Raw genomic sequence first — 25,199 nt, 5'->3', positions numbered from 1 at the left:
CATTAGTCCGATGGCCCAGTCTGTTCTCTGTGTCCGCAACTGTGAAATTTAGACATCAACAACTCCACCTCCCTTTAACTTGCGGAAATTGGCATTTACATGTAAAGCGAAGCTAATTAAAAGATGGCAGATAGTGATTCTGATCGCTATTCGTTTAGTCCTTATCCCGAAACAAACAATTATGACAATTCGACAACTTGTGATGACAATAAACACGCATCTGGACCCCGTGTTGTAACCATATATAAAACCGAGACTGGTTTCGGGTTTAACGTTCGCGGTCAAGTAAGTGAAGGAGGGCCTTTAAAAAGTATCAATGGAGAATTATATGCTCCATTACAGCATGTAAGTGCGGTCCTAAAAGAGGGAGCTGCTGAAAAGGCCGGTATACGCAAAGGAGACCGAATATTGGAAGTGTAAGTTACAAAATATTCCTTCTTCAAGTTATATTAAGTTTGTGGAAATGATGGACGTTTCTTAAATGATGGAGTTTATTTTGATGCTTTATATGTATGTATGTAATTGCATAAGTTCCTGAAATAAAACAGGAACTTGGTATAAAACTGTTATGACGTGTTTACATCATTAAAGGTTGAGAGTTACATATTTTATCTGTGAAATTTTTTTGCATATTTTTATGTTTTATGTATCCAATGTCTTTCAATTGTAATTTTGTAGTGTGATGTGTGGTTGTTAAAGTGTATAAACATTCATTTTTTTTTATATTGTTCAATCTCACATAAATGAAATCAGTTGTGAGGTATAAAATTTTTGGAACTTCACACTTGTAATCAGTTTTTCATTTCTTGATTAGTAGGATTGTTATAAATAAGTTTAACATAGTGAAATGGAAACTGACTTATTCAGCTTAAAACATTCTAAATTAACTATCTTAAGTGATCACTTGATTTGTCATGATTTATGTTTAGTTTCATTTAAATCTCTTTAAGTATAATTTGATATTCAGAATTCCTTCAACTAAGTATTTTTTAAATGAAACATTAAAATTGTGATCTTTTAGTAGCTTTTCACCAACTATTTTTTTATTGTGTACATAGTTGCTCCTAATGGAGTCGAACTCATAGCATCGTAATGTAATAAAATCAGAAGTATCTAGGTTATTTGTTTTTCCTAGACACATTGTCTAGTCATTTCATGTTGTTTATCGTGTAATGTAAATTAAATAGATAAATAGTAAAATATTTCTTCCTTCACTTTCAATAATGAAATAAAATGATTAAATATTTGATTTAGCAATAAAAAATTATTTTAGAAAATTATGCAAAAAATAAATATATCTATTGCAAAATTGTGAATATATATATTTTTTAAAAATTACATAGAAAATTTATATTATTTGAAAAGCCAATTTTTTTAAAATTGCAAAATGATGTAAAAATAATTTTGGGGATATATTTTTATTTAAAAAAATGTCAAAATCTTGCTGATTTTTTAATTAATTAAAGTTCTGTGTTTAAAAACTCCTCAAAGATGTACATTTTCTCTCATCAAAATCTGTCTGTACCATATTTTATAGCTATGTTTCTGTTATTAGTAGTAGAGATGTATATTTTGTTATGAATTATAGCTATTTTAATTTCTGTTGCTTCATTACAATTTTGTTTTAAAATAGTATTTTTCTTAAATTTTTAGAATGATATATGTGCTATTTAATCACAGATGTATGTAGGATTCCTCTAATTTATATTTTTAATATTGCATAGAATTTTTACTCAATATCTTAATTTTCTCATTGGATTCTCAATACTTTCTTGATTATGAACTGATTTTACATATATGTTTAATATGACAGGTAACTGATTTGTTTGGCATTTAAAAAAGTTTTGCAATTTTTTAAAAATATATTTTTTGCTTAATTTTCATCTATATATTTTACTACTAAAATGAAATTCAAACCATTTTCATTTGTATATTACTTGCAAAAAGGTAGGAAAGCTGAGCTATTTACGTAAAGAATTTGAAAGTGAAATTACTTTACTACAAAGTATCAGTTTAATTTAAAATAGATTACCCAGATCACAGTTTTTATTTTGTAGTGTTGCAGTTTCCAATACTTCCAAAAACTTTAAAAATTCTATTTTTTGAAATATGTTAAAAGGTAAATAATTAAATGCAATATTCACTTATTTGGAATAGTGAAACTTAACTGTAACATTACATTTAATTCAAACTGAATGAATTGACGATAAATAAAATTGCACTATTTTTAGTATTATATAATAAGAACAAAATAAATTATTTTTCATATGAAATAGTATTGATTTGAAATATGAAATTGGATTAATACCCGTGATTGTGTATGTTTCTCAATGAACTGTTAAAAATTTAGCTTATTTACTTTTTATATCGGATTTTTAAAATAAATTTCAATTCTTACTTATTATGAATGGAAAGGCAAAAATAATAAATAAACATTATTATTTTTTTAAATTTTATGTGATTGGAGGAAAAAAGTAAATAAATTTCTTTTAAAAAAATTCTTAGCCATTTAATTTTAATTATGAAATTATTTATTTTTAACATTTTGTCCATAATAGTTGCTTGTCTAACTTACAACAATTCATATTTTATTTTTAGTTTATGAGTAATTACATTTTCTTCTTTATATAAAGAAAAAGAAACTGTAAGGATTCATTATAATCTAGTTCTTAAGGAATGCTTAAATCTATAAACTTAATCTATAAATTAAAAAAAATAATAGAAAAAATAAAATTTTAGTTTGCTTAATTTGTTGTAGAAAGTAATAGATGCAATTTTAGCCAGCAGCTTTAAATGGAATTTTAGGCTTTTGATTCTCTTCTACTCTAAGTATTGGATATTATCAATGTTAAAAAAATAACAATTATTTGTGGAAATGAGAAAAAAAAGTTTGCTGTAGTTTTTTATAGCCTTTTTTTTCATATTTAAATAAAATATTTTTTCATACTTATTTAAATATATTGTTAAAATATTTATTTTTCAAAATCAATTTAATTCAAGGTTCTGTATTTATCCAGATTTGTAGAATCAATTAATGAATTTCAAAGGAAACACGTTTTTGTCAAGTAGAAAATTCTGCATCTTATTTACATATGCATTTCTAAAAGTAAAAAATGTAATCTCTTTACATTATTTTTGGCATTATTTAATTTAATCTGATTTATATTGATTGCACTTATGTATTTAAAAAATCTGTTTTGATGTTGTTAGAAAAATTGCAAAAAATATTTCTTTTAAAGGTCTGCAATACTATGATCTCAAACCTGTTTAATTATGAACACATTCCCTGCCACACCAGTGACCCCCATAGTAGTTAAGGTGTTAATAATGTTGGTATTTTAATTTGAAACAAAGCAGTAGAATTGTTGATTTTTAATATAGATGTAATGACATTTATAATGTTACCAATTATAAATATATTAATGAAGACCTTATAATTCATCATTTTCTGGATGTTATTTTTCTATGTTTCTAAGTTACTTTAAACCTGAAATGAGAAAGTAAATTCCACTGATTCAAAGAGGCAATGAAACTCGATTTGCTCTCAGAATAACCTAAGTTATAAAAAATAATTAAGGTAAAAGCATAGTTTTTTTTTTTTTTTTCTTTTCGGTTAAATATAGGTGCTGTGAACTAAGATCTTTTAATATTAATATTAATTTTTTTCCGTTCATCTTTATAAGCATTGCTTGTGATATATTATAATCATTTCTTTTCGGTTAAATATAGGTGCTGTAAACTAAGATCTTTTAATATTAATATTAATTTTTTTCTCTTCATCTTTATAAGCATTGCTTGTGATATATTATAATCAAGTTTCTTTACAATGCACTTATTGACAAATAGAAATGTATTTCATTTTAAACTTGCAATAAAGGTTACTTGATACTAAATATCTTATTTAATTAGTAATATAATTTATATTTCAAATGCATGTATTAATATCTATACAGCTATCTATTAAATAGTTTAGTAAAAATGAAGTGTTTTCCCGACACTTGTATATAAATACATTTATCTTTAAATATATGGTAATGCATCTATATACATAAATATATGTATTATCCTATTCTTTAGTAGACTTGTAACATTTAATATATTTATCTGGCTTATCTATTATAATTTAAATTTAACATTTTATTTCAGAAATGGCATCAATGTAGAAGGAGCGACTCACAAACAAGTTGTAGATTTAATAAAATCTGGTGGTGACAAACTGACATTAACTATAATTTCTGTAACAGCACAGGTAGGAATATTATTTATGAAGTTTTTTAAATATGTCTGGACAGTTATAGTAAATATACGTTAATTAAAAAAGAATTTTTTTCTTGATGTTAGCTATAGTTGGCAGAAATATGTTTGGATACAACAAAGCGTCTATTTAATAATCAGTGACTAAAAAAATGAAATATATGGATTATTAGTTGGTTTCTAAGGATGAATAGAATAATTGATTTAAATTATATCCATTTGACATTATATTCAGAGAAATGGAGAATAATGTCTGTCTGAATTTATATAAAAAGATATTAAAGTTTTAAGTTTAAAGCATTTTTTTTTTCTTTAATCAGTTCAATTGTTTATCTAAAAGTGTATGTAAAGATCTTCAGTGGAAGAAATGGATCGATACTTCTGCAACTCAAGATTTGGTATTGTTTAGCAAAGTAATCCCATATTTATTTCGGTATAGATTTTCATGCTCTTTCATACAGAATACATGAAAATTTTTGTAATTTTGTTTATTTTTTTCATTATTTATAAATGGAAAAAGTGAGAAAGTTGCATCTTGTAGTCATGTCTAGTGTATGTTAAATGCCATTTCTTTGACTTTTGACATTAATATGTTCTTTTAACCTGAATTAAAATGTCTCTCTGTGTGTGCATGTATATCACTTATAAAAAGTTGAATAAAATTCTAATGATTTAAAATTAACTTGATCTAATATTAAATAAGTTTATCTCTCTGTGTAATCATAAAATTTAAAGACATAAGTGTAGCTAATATTCAGACAGTATGAAGCATTTTGCAAAGAATTAAAAAATAAAAATAATTTATTACTTGGAATGCATTTTATTTAATAATTAGCTAATTTTTGCCAGTCATTATTTTTAACTGATGCTAATTTTTGAAAAAAATTAGTTTACATTTTTTTTTTTTTTTTTTTTTTTTATCAATCCTGTTTTACAGATCTGAAACTCTTTAACCTGATATACAATTTCAAACTATAAAATTAATTATTTATAATCAGTTTTAATAATCAATTGTCCATGGACTGTATCTTTTTTGCGAGTAAATAGTTTTTGAGGAAATGTAATTTTGCATTTGCTAATTATGTATATATATATATATATATATATATATATGCATATTATATATTTCATAAATATTTCTCAAAAATAACAAAGATTTTATAAATTTGATTTGGTGAATTTTTCAAATTCATATTTTTAAAAAAATTGGCTGATTCAAAACAAGGGAGGTACGAGATCTTTACCTCATTTATTTGCAACTTTTTGTATTTAGTTTTTATTATTTTATATTTGGCAAACATTTAAACAATTATTATTTTCTCTAGGTATGTGATATATATTTTATTGTCAGTACATGTTACTCTCTAAAATTGAGAATAAATTGTATGTTTGGTTATTAAATTTTAGTAAACAATCTTTTGAAACCCTCGTCTTCTAATATTCACATAATATACTGCTGGAGAATATTTCCATAGGATTGTTTTTTGCAAAAATTTAAAATTTACTGTTGTTTTTTGTGATCTAATTTTTAAATATAAAATCTAATGTTTGCAGGAAGCTGAAAGATTAGAACCTAGTGATGATTCTTCTGGTTACTCATATATTGATTATAGTGAAAAGCGTTCTCTTCCTATATCTATTCCAGATTATAATTGGGTTGAGAAAGGAGAAAAATATGTGGTATGTATTGTTTATTAATTGATGTTGTGTTCTTTAAGATTTTAAAATATAGTTTTTGATGAATATTTAAATAATGGCCATAGGCTTGAAATGAAATTCAAACTAATGGAAGTGAGTTTCATTCTTCTTTTTTTAACTTCTTAATAAACTGCTTATTGTTTTGTTGAAAATAGGTTTTCAATATTTACATGGCTGGAAGACATTTATGTTCTAGAAGATATCGGGAATTTTCTAATCTACACATGAATCTAAAAAAAGAATTTCCAGATTTCAATTTCCCAAAACTTCCTGGTAAATGGCCATTTACATTGTCTGATCAACAGTTAGATGCTCGTAGAAGAGGGCTGGAACAGTATTTAGAAAAAGGTAGAAAATAGCATAACTTCCATTATCTGCATTTTTTGTAATGTAATTCTTTTACATAAGATTATATTGAATTTATTCATATGCCTTTTTATCTAATTGTATGTCATGTGTTGAATTATATTTTTGATGACTAGATTTACGTTTGTAGTTTGTGCTGTGCGAGTCATAGCTGAAAATGATATCATGCAAGAATTTCTTACTGATATGGATGATGAAAATGTAAGTTAATATTTTTACAAATAAATTTGAAAAAATTTTTAAGAAATACAGAGGGAATCCATTCCGTTTATTTGTGACAAAGTATTATATAATATTGTTGCATCATGTATCTCTATCTAAAAAAAAATGTACAAATGATAACACAGGTTTCTCAGATTAAAGTAATTTATTTTTAAAAAGCTGCAAACTATAATGCAAAAAAAAAAAATGCTTTTTTTTAATACAATATATATATATATATATATATATATATATATATATATATATATATAATATACAATAAGGCAAAATTTTTGTTAATCCAAATAATCCCAGAGCTCCCTAACTTTGCTACTCAATACCTTGGCTAATTTTGAAGCTGAACTGTAGAACAGTTGCCTAATAAAATGAAAGGTCAAATTTTCTAAAAATTTCTTTACCAACTCCTGAGACCTTGTATTTAGTGCCAGATTTGTCACTTAGTTGTCAAAGTCTTCAGCGTATTTTATATGTATATGTGGATGTTTACTTGTATAGATTTTGCTTATTATTAACTTCACAAATAACATTTGTATACACCTTAGCTTTTTTTTTTTTCCCCAAAAAATTGTGGGCATTTTAATTTTATCCTAAGTATTATACTCTCTTTTTTTATTGCTGAATTTGATTCTCAGTACCTGCATATTCCAGTTATTTGATGCATTCAAGAAAATCAGTTTTTTAATATAAAGTTTTTTGAATTAATCTGTTGTAAAATAATCAATTAAGAAATGCACAATTTGAATTTTTGATTAACGGAATATTTTAAAGTGAGAAGCAATGTTAACGTTTTTTATTCCAAGCATCTATATAATATATATAACTTTTATATGAATGTAAAATCAATCTGAATTTGTTTATTGGCATTTGTCAACAGCTTATACTTCCAGATTGTTTTCATTCTTAACTTGATGGTAGTTTGAAAAAATAAGTTTAAGTCTTGTAGTTTTGATTATAAATCAAATCAGAAATGGAAAGTTAGGAGAAATGAGAGCCCTTAAGAATTATTCATAAGAAAATCCAGTCAGAATGAAAAGTGTAAAGCATTTTTATGTATGGAGCAAAGCTTTCAAACCACAGGAACATCGGTAATTTTTGTTTCTAATTATTTTTTAAGTAATATGATAAAAAATATAGTATATTTTTGGGATAATGTGGTTCATCAAAGTTGATTGACCTGAATAAATGAATCTTAATCCTCAACATCTTTGGGAATTATTTACATGTTCTTAACATTATGACCTCCAATTTCGGTGATTATTTGTCTTCTGACATTTACATATTCTTCCTTCTGCTAGATTAATTAATTCAGATTACAGTTTTGAAATTTTTAATATAATATATTGATGGTTTACTTTTTAATAATTAATGAAAAATTAATGTCAGTGGTTCATGCAGTTTAAATAATTTAACTTTACTTTTAATAATGAATGTATTTATAATTTCTTATTTCTAATACAAATGAATCACTATCACGAGTGAGCAAAGCAAATTGAGATCACTGTGGGGATTCTTAGAAGTTATTGAACGGATCGAGCTATTGGTTTATTTCCTTAGTATAATAAAGTTTAAAATTTTTTATTTCTGTTTAAGTGGTGGTTTCTAAAAAAAAGTAAATTCATGGTCAGGCAGTTCATAAATGAACATTATGCAACCCACCATTCAAATATTGTTGACAGATTCATGTTTGGAAAATATTTCGTTTGTGTGTGTATTTTAAGTCTGGTCTTCTATATATTAATATTTTGAAAGGTGGTAGATTTAACAAGCCATTCATTTCTCAAAATCCTTTGATTGCTTTGCAGTTTGATTTCATACAAAATTAAAAATTTAAATTTTCTGCAAAGAATATCCAAGATTTTTATGGTTACATGATCATAAGTATTTGTATTGTTATTTCTATTTTAAATATTCATTTCTAAAAATAGGAAACTCATGCCCTATCAGTTTTTTTAAGTGAACATTATACAAAGCACCATTCAAATGCTGCTTAAAGATTCATGTTTGGTAGGAAAATAATCTACTTAAATTGTGTATTTGTATTTAATTTGTGCATATTTATTTCTGTATTTAATATATATCTGTTCTAAGTGAGGTGTTACATAAAAAACAATTTTGTAGGTATTAAAAAAATATGCAGTGCATTATATCTTCATCTAATTTCTTTTTGCTATTACAAAGATTAATATTTTTGTTCAGCTTGCAAAAATGCTTTTTTTAAGAACAAGCAACTATTCAGTACTATTGCATAATAGGTGGGTGTGAATGTTAGAAATTAGATTTTAGAAAATATAAACTATTTTAGCTACTTTATTTGTCTCTTCTGTAGAAGTGGGACTTATAATAAAAATGTTTGGGGGAAAAAAATTTCTTATCAAGGACAGAGTGGTCCACATATGTTAATTTTTGTATTCTCTGCAATAAGTGTCCTCTTATCAGGGGAAAAAAATCCCCTTATTTTGTGGAATTTTTACATCACATAAAATTTTCTTCTCGTGTGACTCAACAAACTGTTTCATTGCTTTACATTGTTAAGATTTCATTCAATATCTATTTTAAAGTCTTTTCAAAATAACACCATAAAAACACCATTTTTATATTAAGGACCCATAAATAAACATTTTTATATTAATGAATCATAAATGTAAATATAATTGCACTGTTTAAGTTCAATTATTTGATTTATATACTTCTTAATCAGCTGAATATTAATCAGTTTACCCACTTTGTTGCAGTCTAACCAACAACGTCATGTGTCTTTTAAGTTAATAATTTAATTTCGTTTCTCTGATTCTGTAATTGATTTTAATTATGTTTGTTCAAGAATTTCAAAATGATATGTTTTAAAATTAAATCTTATTAATAATATATGTATATATTGTAGGGTGGAAGTTCAGCAGCTGTTGATCTTAAAATTTTATTACCTGATCATTCTACTGTTATTGTTAATGTCAGAAAAAATAGCACAACAGATGAAGTTTATCAGGTATGATAAATGCTCATTTTTCTATTTTAACTTCTTATGTAGTGTTACAACATGATAGAAATTGCAAATTCTTTTTTCAGTTAATCTTTATAAGTACTTTTATTTGTTTCCATGTTGTTGTTGTTTTAATGTTTTTTTAAAATTTTGTAATTATATTGCTATTTTTTATAACAGTATGTTACATTTGATTATATATGAATGGCCCTTTTTGTATATAAAAAAATATGTATGCAAAAAGTGTAATTCTTAATTATAACTAATAGAAACATTCATCGTATTTGAAATTTTTTTCAAAATTTGGAATGGTTATGTTCATTCTGGTGGCAATTTTAATGCCATTGGTTTCATTCATCCATCCATTCATATCAAGAATTCTTACTGTTCATTTGCTTATTTTGCATAATTTCTAACTGTGCATATGAAAAACACTGACCATGATAAGGTTACTGGAGTAATTTTTAATTAATAGCATTAATATTGTATAGCATGTCAGAATTCAGTTACTTCATATTATTATCCAAAGATCTAAACTTACTTGATTATGAAAGAAATTTTTAAAAATATTTATCAATGTTATTTTATATTGAAATTGATTTGAATAAACTATGATATACTTATGTTATACAGGATATCAATTTTAAAAATTATATAGTTAAAAATCAGAAATTATTGACATATTCAGAATTAATTTACTTTAAAATTGTACTTAAAAGATTTTTGTATTTAATTAAAAGAAATTAATTAAACACCAGCCAGCACTTATTTTTCTTATGCTGTTATAACAATAAATTTGTAATTTACATGACCATATAAAATACATAGAATCTTTTTAAAATCATATGTCTCTGACAACTTATCAAAATAATCTTGTATATAAATACAAGAACTGGCTGAAATCTATTTCTTTGATTTGATGTATACTTAAAAGGCCTAAGATGGCCTTTAGACTATAAGAAAAATATTATTTTGAAACATATGAATGACAAAATGTTTTATGCTTTAGGCCGTTATAGAAAAAATCGGCATGTCCAAAGAAGTTTCAAAATATTTTGCCCTTTTTGAAATAGTAGAATATGGTTTTGGTAAGTATCTTCGATTATGCATTTTTAAGAATAAATTTTATAGTAAAAAATTAATTCTTTGACATTTTACAGAAAGAAAATTGCAGTCAAATGAATATCCACACAATCTTTATATACAAAACTACAGTACAGCTACATCAACATGTTTGTTAATTCGAAAATGGTTATTTACACTTAGCAAAGAAATAGAATTGACAGAAGACAATATGGCTGCAACATTCTTTTTCTGGCAGGTTAGTTTTAAAAATATATTTATTTTGTATATTATATATTTGCATTGAATTGTGTGTGTGTGGTGTTTTTAATAACTGTTTTTGTTGTTGTTCCAAAATTTAATTAGTGCATTTATTTAAGTTTTAAATCTTTTTCCCCTTTTGTGAGGAAATTATTCAGCATAATGTTATATAGTACTTGAGTATTTAATCATAATGTGCATTATCTTTGTATTCTATACCTTAATATACTTGTGTTCAATTGTTTGAAATCTGAGGAAAAAAAATTGTTTTTATTGTGTTGCATTTAAAGAAATACTTCTTTAAATTGTCATGTAAGAGTACATTCATACTAGACATTTGTGGCAGCCTTGGCTAATAATTAAAAGGAAATTTGTTATATTCTTGCTATGTATTTGGCTAATCAGCTCTACCAGGCAACAGTGCATACTTGCCAGGATTTGGTTTTGTCTAACAGCTATCTGAATGAATTAAAATACTAATGAATCAATAGAATGATTTGCAGTTTTCTTCATCAAAATTTATGCAAAAATTGTTGAAATCCCAAAGTTTAGAATATAAGAAGTAAATATAGTAAATATGCAAAATGTTTTTATTCATAACCTGTTGGTATTTAAATTATGTATAATATAAAATTTATACATAAAATTTACTGACCTCAAATATGAGTTAATACTAAATCTAAGAAAATTTTACTGTTAATTATTTAGACAATACCTTTTTTTTATATGTTTTTTTTTTTTGTGTGCCGTTTCCTTCTTTCTATTGAATACTAACTGAAAATAGTAAGTTGAAGAAAAGTATTTTATTTATTTTTGTGAAGAATTGAAATTTTCAGCTATTTATTAAAATGTATATTTTAAAAAGTCAATTTATATTATATTAATTTTCAAAATTCTCTCTCGTTCACATTAGTAGTGTGTTTAAAAAATGAAAAAAGATTACAATATGTACCGGACTTTAGATCTAAATATATAGTAACATTAAAATTAAACTATAAAGGCCTAGATATCTATGAACTGAAAACTTCATAAATGCCCAATTAATAAAAACAGATTAAAACAGAGATTCACTGCAAAAAATGCAATGAAAAATAAAACAAATGGTGAAAGAAAATATTAGCAACAACCTAAACTGCTGTACAAGAGCAAGATATAGTGAATTAGCATAAAAATAAAAAAAATGTAAATTAAATCAGAAGTTTATGAACTTGTAAACTAATTTTTATTCGTGCTGAGCTTTATTTGCATACTAATTAAAGAATAACTTTAAACATAAAAATACCTGTATGAGTTGCTTGATGCCAATTTGAACTAGGAATTTGTGCTTCCAATAAAGACATATTTAATGCAACAAAGATATTTATTATTTTCATATTTTCAGATTTTGCTGGCTTATTTTATTATAGATGTTAGAAGTCTGTAAATATGCATTTTGCATAAAATGTCTCTCTCACGTGATCATTTGGAAAACTTTCACTAATAATATTCCCAGTTTATGCTTTTGATATTGTAAGAGATTGGATTTTACAACAAAAGAATAGTCAAGATATTAACTGAATAATTAGTTTATTCAAGTTATAAACTAAATTTTTGATAAAAACTTATTCTTGAAGCTATTATTTTAGAACTGATGATGAATCTTCATTTAGTTATTAAATTTTCTACTTCAAAATAAGAAAATAAAAGTGAAAAAGATATATCTACTTTTACAGCAAATATTTTATGTATAATTATGCTAAAAATATGACATGTCAAGCTATTTGATATTTTCAAGTTTAATACTTTCAAAATATATTTAATATATGTGAAATAAAGTTATTTTGCAGTTTGTGTATAATACATGTGTTATACTGTAACACAGCACTTACATTTAAGCTGAATTCTATGAATAAATTTTCTATGTAGTCAGTATGAACTTTCTATTACATAAAAATAATTCATTTATATTGTATAAAATTTCATGAAATGATTGACAGTTTGTTTTTAAAAATTAAACATCTTTGAAAAGTTTATGTACAAATGATACAAAGTTATATAACAAATAATTTTCAAATGATTTGAAATGTCAATGATTTTCATCCGGCTACATTAAAATAAACCAACTGTCATCTGATATTGTGGTGTTTATGTATGTATATATATATATATATATATATAAATGTATGTCTATCAACAATAAATATTGATATATAGATAAAAGAAGATAGGAAGACTACATGTTTTATTACAGTGACTTAAGTAACATTTCCAGTAAAAGTGAAATATTTCACATAAAAATTAACAAAGCATTGAAGAAACAAATTATAAATGAAAGTATTTTTGCAATCTGAGGATTAAAATTTGTTTTAAGATTTTGGCAAAAAATTGCATGCAAATTTCATTAAAAAAGCTTTATCTGAAATCGAAGACTGAGTGTAAAAATTTATCTCCTAATATTTTCATAAATTATCACCAAACTATGATAAAATTTAGCTTGATTTTATGTTTCCATCCTTCACAGATTACATACATATGTATTTTAATTATTAATAAAAAATATACATACACACAGAACATAATTGATGATAATTTTTATTTTAATTAAAAAATCCAAATAGTGCTAAGTTTTTATCTATTAGAATAAATAGACTCGGTATTTGTAATCATTGGCTATCTAGATCAAATATGCTTACAAAATGAAACACATATGAGTATTGCTATTTGTTTCAAGGGGAACTTGAAACAAATTGATGAGAAATTGAATTGTTCTCATTGTGAAAATGGGGTATGTTTCAGGCATTTTGGCAGGGAATCAAAGTGATGAACCTGTGGAAATGCTATTAAACAGTACAGGATCATATATCCTTGGAAGTGGCTGAACCCACAATAACCACCTCGTATGAACATAATCATATCATATATAATATCAGCAGTAAAAAGGAACTCATACACAGTTTTATGTTATTAGACAAGTGGAAATTTTAAAAAAATGCAAAAATTTTTGTGGATGATAATTTTAGAATTTTAATGTACTTAAAATATAATTATAATCTATTTCCAAATATTGAAAAAAAAAAGTTGTATCCTGCCTCTCTAAATCTGAACTTTTATTTAATAACATATCTATCAAAATTAAAATTCTTCTAAAAGACTTATACTCAAAAAATTATATATTTATGTATGAATAAATTGAATTGTCAACATGACTACACCCTTCCCCTCCCTGCCTTTTGTTCTGATTCTATTAATGTAATATTAAAGGTTCTGCTTAAAGAATGCTAGTGAATCTCATGTATTTTGGCATTTTATGAAATGCAATGACTTATTTGACTTGACATTTAAACCTGAAGAATTTGTATTAATCTCTTTGAAAAATTAAATTGACATTTTGTGATTTTATTATGTATATATACTTGCTAATATAATTTTTTTTAAATCATTTAAAAAATTATTTTTTGTATGTATTTTCGTTAATATTTTAATTCACAATAAAAAAAATGTGCAGAAAGGGACTGGAGAAAAAAAAAAGTCATTCATTACTAGATTTGAATTAATATTACAAAGATATGAATTTTCTTATTTTTTCTGTAATCATTGGTCCATTAATTTTAAAGTTGAGTTCTTTTATCTTGTGGTGATATTTATCTTAGGTTATCTTTTTCATCATTGTCTTTTGTGGCATCTTAAAATCGTTTTTATATGCTATCTGTTTTACTTTTTTCCATAGCATCTTTGATATCTTATTTTGAAAGAAGTGTCTGCAGTTGTTGAGAATTAATTTTTAGCCACAATAATTACCTTATTCCTTGATAAATTTTGATAATTGCAGTTTTTCTTTGCGGGTCAGGGTTTCTTGGCTTAGCATCATAGATTTAAGGTTTTAACACATCAAAGAAGTCAATCCAAAATACCTATTGTGAATTAGCAGGTTCAGCAGTCCCCATGTGGGGATTGAGGGAAAAATAATCTACAACCCTTCTTTCCCTGATACAACTCTGCTTCTTGTATTCCAGACTATGGCATGCTCTTTTCTTAAAAAAAATAAAGAAAAGAATTGTTAACATTGCACCAGTGTTCTAGAGAAATAACATTATCCTTACAGAAGGCGCATCTATGAAGTGCTTTTCAATGTAAAAAGCTTCAAAGTACCTTGAGTGAATAGGAATTCCATTGGGACCAAAATAAATATAATTATAAGCAGGTTTATTGTTATAGACAATATTTTTATACACAGATTCCACTATATATTAACTGCAGAACTGTTCAATATGTTCTCACATCAGGTGTACTCAGTAGTTTTAGAAGTTTTAAAAATATTTTTAGGTGTGAAAAAATTTTTAATACCATTAACCTTCAATATATTAAATTACTATTATAAATTTTCTTGAGTAGACTATTTACTTTCCAGTTAACTGACGTTATTATTTCATTTTAAAGGCCATTGACGATGTAAATAAAGGTCAAATAAAGCCAGGAAATAAATTATATGAACTAAAAGCTTTGCAGGATTCCTCTAGAAAATTAGAAGTATGTATGTTTCTTCTGATTTAAAATATACATCTGCTAGTGTGTTTTAATTATTTTAACCGTCCTAAATGTTATTTCAGTACATGAAATTAGCCAGGCAGCTGGATGGCTATGGGGAAATATCCTTCCCTCATTGTAGTTGTGATGCTAGAAAAGAAGGTCATGTTGTTACTACAGTAGGTTTGACAAATTTGAAATTACAAGCTTGTAAAGATGATGGGACATTGGAGGTAAATATTTAGTGATAATATTGTAGTCATTTTAATAGTACTGACAATTAATAGTCAATATATAAAAGTATCGTAGATACATGATTTTTCATATTTTTTTCTCATTTATGTATTATCTAATATTTTGTGTGTATTGTTAAATATTTCTTTTTTAATGTTAATGAAAGTAAAAATAATGAAAAAGGTAATTATTCATATATTTGTTCTGCATGATTCCTAAATTACTATATTTCTGTAAATAAAATAAACGTTAATTTTTTATTAATATCCAGAAATTAAATGATTAAGACTTCCAATTATATGCCACCTAATTTTGGAATAAATTATTGATTTATAGAGATTAATACTTTGACCTTTAATTTGTAATTGTATTTACTTTAATGCAGTCAAGTTCATTCAATAGAAAAAAATAAAATAGAAATTTTATTTAATTTGCAGACTTTTTCTTTGTTTGCTTAAGATATTTTTTCTATTTAGGCTTTTTAAATAGTTTTAAAATAATTTCCAGTACATGTTAAACAAAAATATTTGTACTAGAATTTTCATTTTGATGCATCTTTAATTTTTTTAAACATGCATATTTAAAAAGAATTTCAAGTATATAAAAGTGGCTATAATTTGAAAAATAACCTAATTTACTTCACTTTTGTAAGATTTCTTCAATCTGTAAATAAGCACAATAAACCTGCCTTCATATTTTTGATTGATTTTGACAATTTGTTTTGTCTTTTCTAAATTGTGAAATTGCCCCTATGGTATCTTTATTTTTTTTTAAATTTATTTATTGCAATTGTACATTTTTTTTTGTTTTCATTCTTTTTTAATATTTTAAAATCAAATGTGGATTGTTCAATTTCCAGTCATCTAAACATGCTTGCAAATCAAAAAGGACAACTTTTGTTTTATGTTAGTTTTTCTGATTATCTCTATATATGAAATTTATTGCTCATTTGTTAAAAAATTATTATGGGTGGGGATATTTCACTTCTTATTTTAAAAGAGGGAAAGAAGTTTTCTGGATATACATTTGAAAAAAATATAGTAAACATATTTAAACTATGTAATAAAATCTTAAACAGCAGTTTTCAGCATTATAAATTTATTAACATGTTTTATTTTATTTAATGCTGAATATAATCAAATTCAATCATGTGTAATTTAAATAATATCAAAAATATCCAAAATTCAACTTTGTAATTTTTTTGTTTTGGTTTTATTTAACCAATTTGTTAACAACATTTAAAGTGGTATAAACATTGTTAAAATGTAATTTTTTTTTAATGCAGATATTATCAATTTGATAGATTTATAGTCATTTTCATAGTTGAAGAGTTACTTTAGAAATAGATAATTATATCTTTTAAGCTGTCTGTTTTAAAAGAGAATATTATACATATTTTTTTAACACATTTTTGTTCTATTTGTAAAGCAATGTTTTAAATCTTAAATAAGAAATATCAACTAAAATTGAAAGTTGTCTTTTTTTTTTAAAGGTGTTGATTTATCCTTTTCATAGAGAAGTTGCAATATTCAGACTCTAATAATTGTAGCAGTGTGAAAATACTATAAAATTCAATACTGGGTTTATATAAGTGTTCTAACTATAAAAATATTAAATAATATTGAAAGTCAGTATAAAATTTAACCTCATCATTATTATAATTTTTTATTTTTGTTCTTTGTTTATAGTCTCAAATCATTGATTTTAACTGGGATACTGTCAAGGAATGGGAAGTAGATGATGAAGGGATGTCCTTCAGTTTCAAATATGCACCTCCTGATAAGAAACCTCGTTATGTCAAAATTTTTTCTCCTTATGTAAGTTTTTTTAATATATATATATATATATATAAAATTAGAAGTGCTTAATATTTGTTAAATTTTATTTTATACTTTAGTAATTTTATTTTCAAAGGATTTTTTTTCTTCTTCTTATGTATGGTTGTGGTTTGCTTTAATAATTGGATAATTATTATTTTTTTTTACAGTATGTTTTCTTGTTTGACTGTTTTGAACGTATTCAGGAAGAAAGGAAATGGAACAGTAATGGTAATTGTCTTCCTGACTGTGTTTCTTCATATCTTCAAATTTCTAATTATACTTATCTCCTACATAACATATCCATTCTTTTTTATTTATATTTGAAAAATTGTATATCTATTCAAATAAAATTTTTGTACTTTAAAAAATATATGCTTAGAAGCTGCATCACCTTCATATTGTTTTTGCTTCAATTCAAAGAAAACATGAAATATTGGCAAATATATAATATTATAAATATATTTAAAATAATGTATAAATATTATAGTAATCTGAAGAAAGTTAATAGAATTAAAAATTGGAGCTTTGACTTAGATAATATATTATAGTTAGAAGCAACTCAAGTAGATAGCACATTTAAATTGAAAATTAACAATGATCACATCACTAGTGTAATTGTAGTAAATTTGGCCACTGATGTAATTTTAATTTTCAATGTAACTTAAGACTATTCAGAAAGTCTTTTAACATTAAAAGAACTTTCTTATGAAATACAAAAGCTAATTGCAATAAATATCAAATGTTATTGTTTAAAACTTAGTTTTCATTAAATACATTTAATACTTAAAAGCATAATTTTTCTTGATGTATTGAGATATCATACCTTTCCATGTGCCATAGATCTATGTTACAATTAACTGTACAATAAATATAAATATCTCTTTAGAAATTATTTAAAATGTTATCTTTGTTAATTTTTTTAAGCACATTAAAAAAGATGAACAAAATTGGTTAAGGCCTATATAAAGTTTAAAAAAAAAAAAACTCAAATTTGAATGAATATAGATTTTTTCTCTTTCTGTAGGATTTTAAATTTAAAATCCGTTTCTCTGAACTTTAATTTGTTTATTTTGTGTTTGAATTGTATTTACTCCTCCCTTTGAATGTTCATGTTTAATGTATTCATTAATCATGAAAAAAAATTATTTTAAATAGATTGAATTTTGAATTGTTGAGTTCTAAAAGTAATTTTATAAATAATTAAAATACATTTTGAACCCTTTTTACTATTTATTATATTTTACTAATAAACATTTGTTTGTAAATAAATCTTAGCTATTTTATTTAATGTAATTATGTATATTATAATGCTGGATATATTTGCAGGTGAATAAAAATTGATTTTTACTTTTCAAATCTGCTTGAAGTGTCATCTTAGTTCATCAGCATGTGAGATTTGGAAAATGTGAAGCAAATATATTGTTATTCCAAATGTTCTGAATCAGAATTGGATACATGTACATTTCATAAAAATAACTGTAAAATCTTGTACATGATCATATAAGAGTCCCCTTTATAATGATTCTGCCTGTATATGCCCTTTTTACGATTTCACTTTGACAGCTTTTGTAGTTTTATCAGTGCAAACTGGTTACCACTTATACAATGTTATTGTTATAATTCATTTTACCACAACATATTTGAAATAGTTTTAGACACTGAAACAAAACTAATTTTTCCTGTTGTATTTTACACTTTCTTAATAATAATCTCAAATTTTGCTTGTTTTTTTCAGTGGTATAAATCTGTCATTGACACTTTTATATATAATTGTAATTTTTTTCATGACTCATTATATTAAACAATCGAAATTTCTATACAATGAAAGTGAAGTAAATGAAATTTTCAAACCTCAAGTGTTTATGGTCATAAATAAAGTTTACAATAATTTTTAACATTTGTGGACATAATAAAGCTTACGATTTATATTTGAATAGTAAGCTTCTGTTATTAGTTATATTATTTTCCTTGCATATTATGACTTCATTTTGACATGATTTTTTTATTTTTGTGTCATTAAACAATTTCCAATACTCTTAACATGTTAGATGCTTTTATAAATGGTTGTTTGTTACTGCTTCCCTGTTGATCTTTTTAATCTTTTTTTAAATCATTTATAATTTTTCAGTGATTTACTCATGTTAAATTGTAATTGTATCATTTAAATGTATATAAATCAGATGCTATTATTAAAAAAAATATTTTGGTTGTAAATAAATTGTACAGCATAGAAATGTGCAAAATCTTGAATATATGATTGTGTGCTTGTTATTTGTTTGTATATATCTTATCTATATATATATATCATGAACTGTTTCATAACATTTAAATTTTATTTATAGATTAATATTCTAAAATTAATTTTCCTTAAAGATGTAGTTTAGGTTGAAAAATATGTTTTTTCTTGTATAAGTCTAGAGAATCTATGCAATTTTATGTAATACATGATAGTGTCTTATCCTGAAGATTATATCGTATATAAATCTAAAAATGAAGAGTTGTGCAGGTAGCTTTATATTATTATATTACTTTGAGCATTTTGGTACTGTGTAATTTTTTTTTTTCATGTTATTAAGCAAACTTTATTGGATGTAATTTTTTCAATACTCGTTTTTTGTATTAACTTAATATTAAATACCCTTATTAACTAGAGCTTCATTAATTGTAATTAACCAAGTGCATTATCTAACTATGCAAAATAAAAATTTATAATATATATTTAAATTCATGAAAATGTGATATAGAAAGCCTCAATATGTTTATCATAATATGCAAAATGATAAACTTCAAGGAAATGAAATCAAATCTATGCAATGTTTTTCTTGTATTTCATTGAATGTTTTTTGATAAATGACCATACTTTTGAAGTAAGGTCTTTAACTGGCCTTCATTTTCTTAACTGCAAATGAAGGATGTCTGCATGGTCGTATCTGATTTTAAAGCCATATTATTGTTCAATTTTTTTTCACTTCTTATCTATAATGTATAACTTTTTGCAGCAATCCTATTTTTATAGCATAGCATTTACAAATAAAATGAATGATATTCATTATATAATTCTAATAAAACTTTTAGAATCTTTAACTTTTTTATTTTAAAGGTATACCATATCATGAATTAGTCTTTTTTTCATGTGTTATCATTCCCACCTGTTTACTGTTAAGGGATTTGCTCAAAAGTGTTTCCTTAAAATGATGTTTAAACGAAATATTTGCTGTAATTCTTCTGTGTAATAAAAAGTTAATGAACAGATTTTTAAAATATGTTATTACTTACTTATGTATGGCAATAAAAAAATTAAATATATCTGAAATTAATACAGTTTTTCTACAGCTTGTAAATGTTTTTGTAATGTTAACACTTTTGTTGAAATTATCAAATTTATATTAAAACTTTTTATGATGCTATATTTTTGTCTTCTGATTCCTTATTGTAAATATTAGGCATAAACCAAATGTGTTCTGATATAATTAATGTATGATATACCTGTAGATTTTAATGATGTATATAAGATATTGATTTATGTTTTGAATCTGTGAAAAAGTATGCTAATTTTTGTGAAATAAAGGTAGCAATATATCTTAAATAATGTGCATTAGCAATATACATATATATTAAATACATTCTAGAAATAAATTGAACATATTTAAATTTTGTTAACCTTCACCATTTTCAATCCTGAATATATGTTTGCGTAAAAGTAATTTATCTTGTATAAGTTGACTGTTGGGAGGGAATACATTCTATGAATTTCTTTGTTTGTAATCTGTAATTAGTGTTAGCTTGTTTCCTATTATATAATGATTTATAAGGTTAGGAATTTTATTCTGTTTTAAAGACTTATATGGGGCAATATTGTATTTATATTTTTTTGTCATTAACACATTGTGCCAATTTTGTGTTTAGGATTTAACAGAGTGCCTTTTTGTGTTGAAATATGACAAATTTCATCACCTATTGTGTAGGGTTATTATTTTAATTTTTTCCTGGAATTATTTTATTTATGATGTGAATGTAACTGTATTTTAATAAAGCCTGCTATTTGCAATTTTTAATGGAAACTGATTAACACTTCTTAAGACGAAAATGTACTTATGAACAATTATTTCTTAAAACAATTAATAAATGAAAACAAATTACTTCCGAAATATTTTTATACCCCCTCTCCTCCCAATTTCTTTATAAATATAGAAGCTATATTTTTATTGCTTATTCTGATACATGCAGTAAATATCTTATATAAAACAAATTATTCCTCTAAGTACTTTATTTTCATTAAATTTGAAGTTAAATGTAATTTTTACAATTTTATATTTATCCTATTTTTAAGTATATTTTTAATTTCTTTTCCAAGAAATCTGTGAATTCAAAGAGAGTCAATGCTTTATTTGAGGGCAATAATTTTTTCCCCTTTGAGGAATGCATTTAAAAAAAAAATTCTTTAACGGTATTAAACTACTTATAAAGAAAAAATAATACATAATATCTCTTGGCTTATCAAATTCACAAGATTTAATACCACCATTACCTGGGGAAAGTATGGTATTTAATAGCTTCGTGTTTATTATTTTGAATGTAAATAATTTATATATAACTGAATATTCTTGGTATGTCATTCAAGCTCTTATTGTTGAATTTCTACATATTATTAGAAAACATAATCCATTAAATGGGTGACAGAACGTTTTAATATAAGCAAATAATAATCAATTTGATTAATACCTATTAAGCATATTTTCTTTAAAACAGTTATAAAGAAATATTCTTTATTTCAATAATGTAAATTTTTTTAGAAAATTGGGAGGAAATTAATAACTTTTTTTAAGGATTGATTTAAATTTCAATATTGCTTAATTTAAAAGATCTACTATTATGGACAGATTAGTAATTTGTATTCTCAATATAAATGTCTGAAACTATTTTTTTAAAATCGAATCGTTTATTTTTTATTAATTTTAATCATTACTGCATGTTTATATGTGGTCTTATAATTTATATCCTAAGTTTTATGTTTATAAAAATTTATGAATAATATTATGAGAAACTTATATATAAGGGCTTTAAAATGCTTCTGTTTCCATTATTATATCATATTTTCTAAAAGTATAGAAATGCCTAAAATTTTAATATTTTATTTGGAAAATAATTCTATCTAAATTATCAATATTTTAAGAAATCTCGTGATGAACTTTGTCGTGAAATCATTTTCTGTGCCTCTTTTTTATAAAATGCTGTTACTTTTTAAACATTGTGAGAGAAATAACTAAATATTATTGAACCTAGTACAAATCTAATAACCCTTTAAATAGTCTACTAATATGCATTCGTATAATGCATATTTTTCAACATTTATATAGCTATTTTAATACCACTAATTTGTAGATGTATATTTCATTATTCAGGTCTATTAAAAAAACTTTAAATAGGAAATTAAAAAAAAACACTAAATAAGATATTTCATCTAAGTAATGGCATAATATTCTTCAAAATTAACATAGCTGTAAACAAATTAAGATAATTATTTGGATGAATAATTAAAGGGCAAAGCTTTGATTATCACATAGGGTTAAGCATTGCCATTTCCTATTTAATCAATGCGAAAATTTCTTTTAATGTTTTATAGAATTATGATAATTTCTGTACTGTTAAATTATACATATAATTTAGTTTATGTTGATATTAAAAAGAAATTTTTATTGTCTTTGAATTAAAAAGCTACATACAAGTTAATTATTTTGTGAAGCATTATTAAATTCATGGGAAATATGCAAGCCAATACTTAAATGTTTTTGTAAAGTAACAAGAGTTAAAATTTCCTCTCTATAAAATGCAATTTGGATTTATGGTAAATTAACGATTAGCATGAGGTTCTAAGACAATACTCATCAGCGATCAATTATAAGACTATTTGTATATTCATGTTTATCATTTATATGTAGTTATTGTTAATATTGTACAACCTTTTGAAAATAAAAATATATCACGGGAAATTTACTTATTATTGAATATTCTTTACTCCACTGGCTTAAATTTTTAATGTTATTTCTTTTTTTCAATTGTAAATTTAGTTCTTTAAAAGGCATATAACTTATTAGAACAACGAATATGTTTAGTAAATTAAGAAATATGCTTTTATGAAACATCAACTACAAAAATTCTGTGGTTTCTCTCTTTTTTTTTTTTTTTTTTTTTTTTTAATGGTAGTAGTAAATTGTGTAGGTCCAACTTCAGTTTGAAATTTTATTTAATTAGTTCTTAAACTATTAATTTGATAATACAGCATATCATTGTTGCTGACAATATAATTTATTTTCTTAATTAGTAAAATATAATCCTTCAATACATAATTCAAATTTTTGTTCTAAAAAAACACTATTAAAAGCTTCCATTAATTGAATTTCAGTTTATAATGAAAGATTTAAACTCGGAATATATTTATGTACTTTTCACTATCATTGATTTGATTTAAAAACCACACATACTTGAACAAGATCAGCAAGACTTGTTGTATCATAATATGTGATGGATATATTTATTTTTAATTAGTCACTTTTGGAGACCATCTGATTCACCAAAGATATTGGTTACAATTAATTTCAGCTAAATCTTTTAGATAAAACTTCATGTTCATAATTCTGTCAAATTATCAAATATTAAAGCCATCTTATTTTAATAGTTGTATACTATTCATGTATATATGATTTTTTTTTTTTTTTGACGTAATAATGCCATTATACCCGGTTCATCTATCTTCTAAATTTGGCAATATTGTCAAGTCACTTTTCCTTTTTATTCATTTCGTAACTACAGATATTAAGCAGCAGTTTTCTTTAGCTTTCAACAATGGAAGAAAATTATGAGATCAGATATTTGATGAAACAATGAGAACGATTTTGGTTTCATTTACAACAATGAAAATATTGTTAAGTATACTTGGAAAATATGTTTAAAAGTTAACTAAAAAGTCAAAAGAATTCTACAGCAATTAAATTGACATCGTTAAATAGTTATTTATTTATCTATTTTTGACTCTTAAAATGGTGTAAAAATCATTTTTGGGCAGAAATGCAAGACAATTTAAAGTTTTTTGTTTAATATGTAATGGAATTCTGATTTGAAATTTTTAATAAAACTAATATTAGAGTTTTAATTTAATTTTAATATTTGTCTAGATTATGTTTAACTTAAAGATTGAGTTATTAATTTAGTCGCACTTCTCATCATCTAACAGTAGTTCAGAAGTCAATCCTAAAATTGCTCCAAATTAGAGCATTAATCTACTTAATTTCATATAAAATTGGTCATATCAGAAACATTTAGCTTTTATCCTTGGAGCTGATTAATAATTACAGCAAGCCACTCCTGAAATATAATCAGATATATTATTTCAATTTTACTGTCATAAATTCTGCATCTATTAATTATTTCATCTAGTATAGCTGTTAAAAATTAATGAAATGTTAGTTTTTTTCCTTGTATGATGAATGTTCAAGTAGAACTTATTTTATAAAATTAACAAGCCTGAAAATTAGAAATATCTTTTGTGTTTAAAACAGAATTTTCTCTTGCAGTTATAAATAAAAATAAATAAATTTTAAAAAAACAATATTGCAGTAATGAGAAACAATGTCTTATGAGCCTCAGCATAAAGTCTTTTTAGTTCGCAAAAGTATTCACAGGTTACTTATTTAAATGTTTAATTATTTACACTTTTTTATTAACTACACATTGATTTATCGAATCTCCCTTCATAATGAAGTTTCTGGTTTTGAATGATATTTTTAAAGGACACTTCACCAAAT

General features: G+C 24.1%; 1 protein-coding gene across 1 annotated transcript; it reads left to right on the top strand.

Moving 5' to 3' along the window:
* Positions 1–7: 7 nt before the first annotated feature.
* On the top strand, positions 8–23,389 carry LOC129962030 (sorting nexin-27-like). The gene is made up of 13 exons (XM_056075706.1): positions 8–416; positions 4,147–4,249; positions 5,809–5,934; positions 6,108–6,300; positions 6,449–6,519; positions 9,422–9,523; positions 10,527–10,605; positions 10,678–10,838; positions 15,257–15,346; positions 15,427–15,576; positions 17,266–17,394; positions 17,565–17,625; positions 18,724–23,389. The coding sequence occupies exons 1-13, from the start codon at positions 124–126 to the stop codon at positions 18,729–18,731; spliced, it is 1,566 nt and encodes a 521-aa protein (XP_055931681.1). The 5' UTR covers positions 8–123; the 3' UTR covers positions 18,732–23,389.
* Positions 23,390–25,199: the final 1,810 nt, after the last annotated feature.

The sequence above is a fragment of the Argiope bruennichi genome, chromosome 2 (genome assembly GCF_947563725.1).
Source record: "Argiope bruennichi chromosome 2, qqArgBrue1.1, whole genome shotgun sequence".
In the NCBI taxonomy this organism is placed as follows: Eukaryota; Metazoa; Arthropoda; class Arachnida; order Araneae; family Araneidae; genus Argiope; species Argiope bruennichi.
The sequence above is the reverse complement of the archived record's forward strand: the minus strand, read 5'-3'. Positions and strand labels throughout refer to the sequence as shown.

What these genes read in the sequence shown, in the direction of transcription:
- LOC129962030 (XM_056075706.1), top strand. Translation starts at nt 124, where the DNA reads ATGGCAGATAGTGATTCTGATCGCTATTCGTTTAGTCCTTATCCCGAA. An exon ending in GGAGACCGAATATTGGAAGT is followed by an intron (nt 417 to 4,146) that starts GTAAGTTACAAA and finishes ATTTTATTTCAG; the next exon opens with AAATGGCATCAATGTAGAAG. An exon ending in CAACAGATGAAGTTTATCAG is followed by an intron (nt 9,524 to 10,526) that starts GTATGATAAATG and finishes TTTATGCTTTAG; the next exon opens with GCCGTTATAGAAAAAATCGG.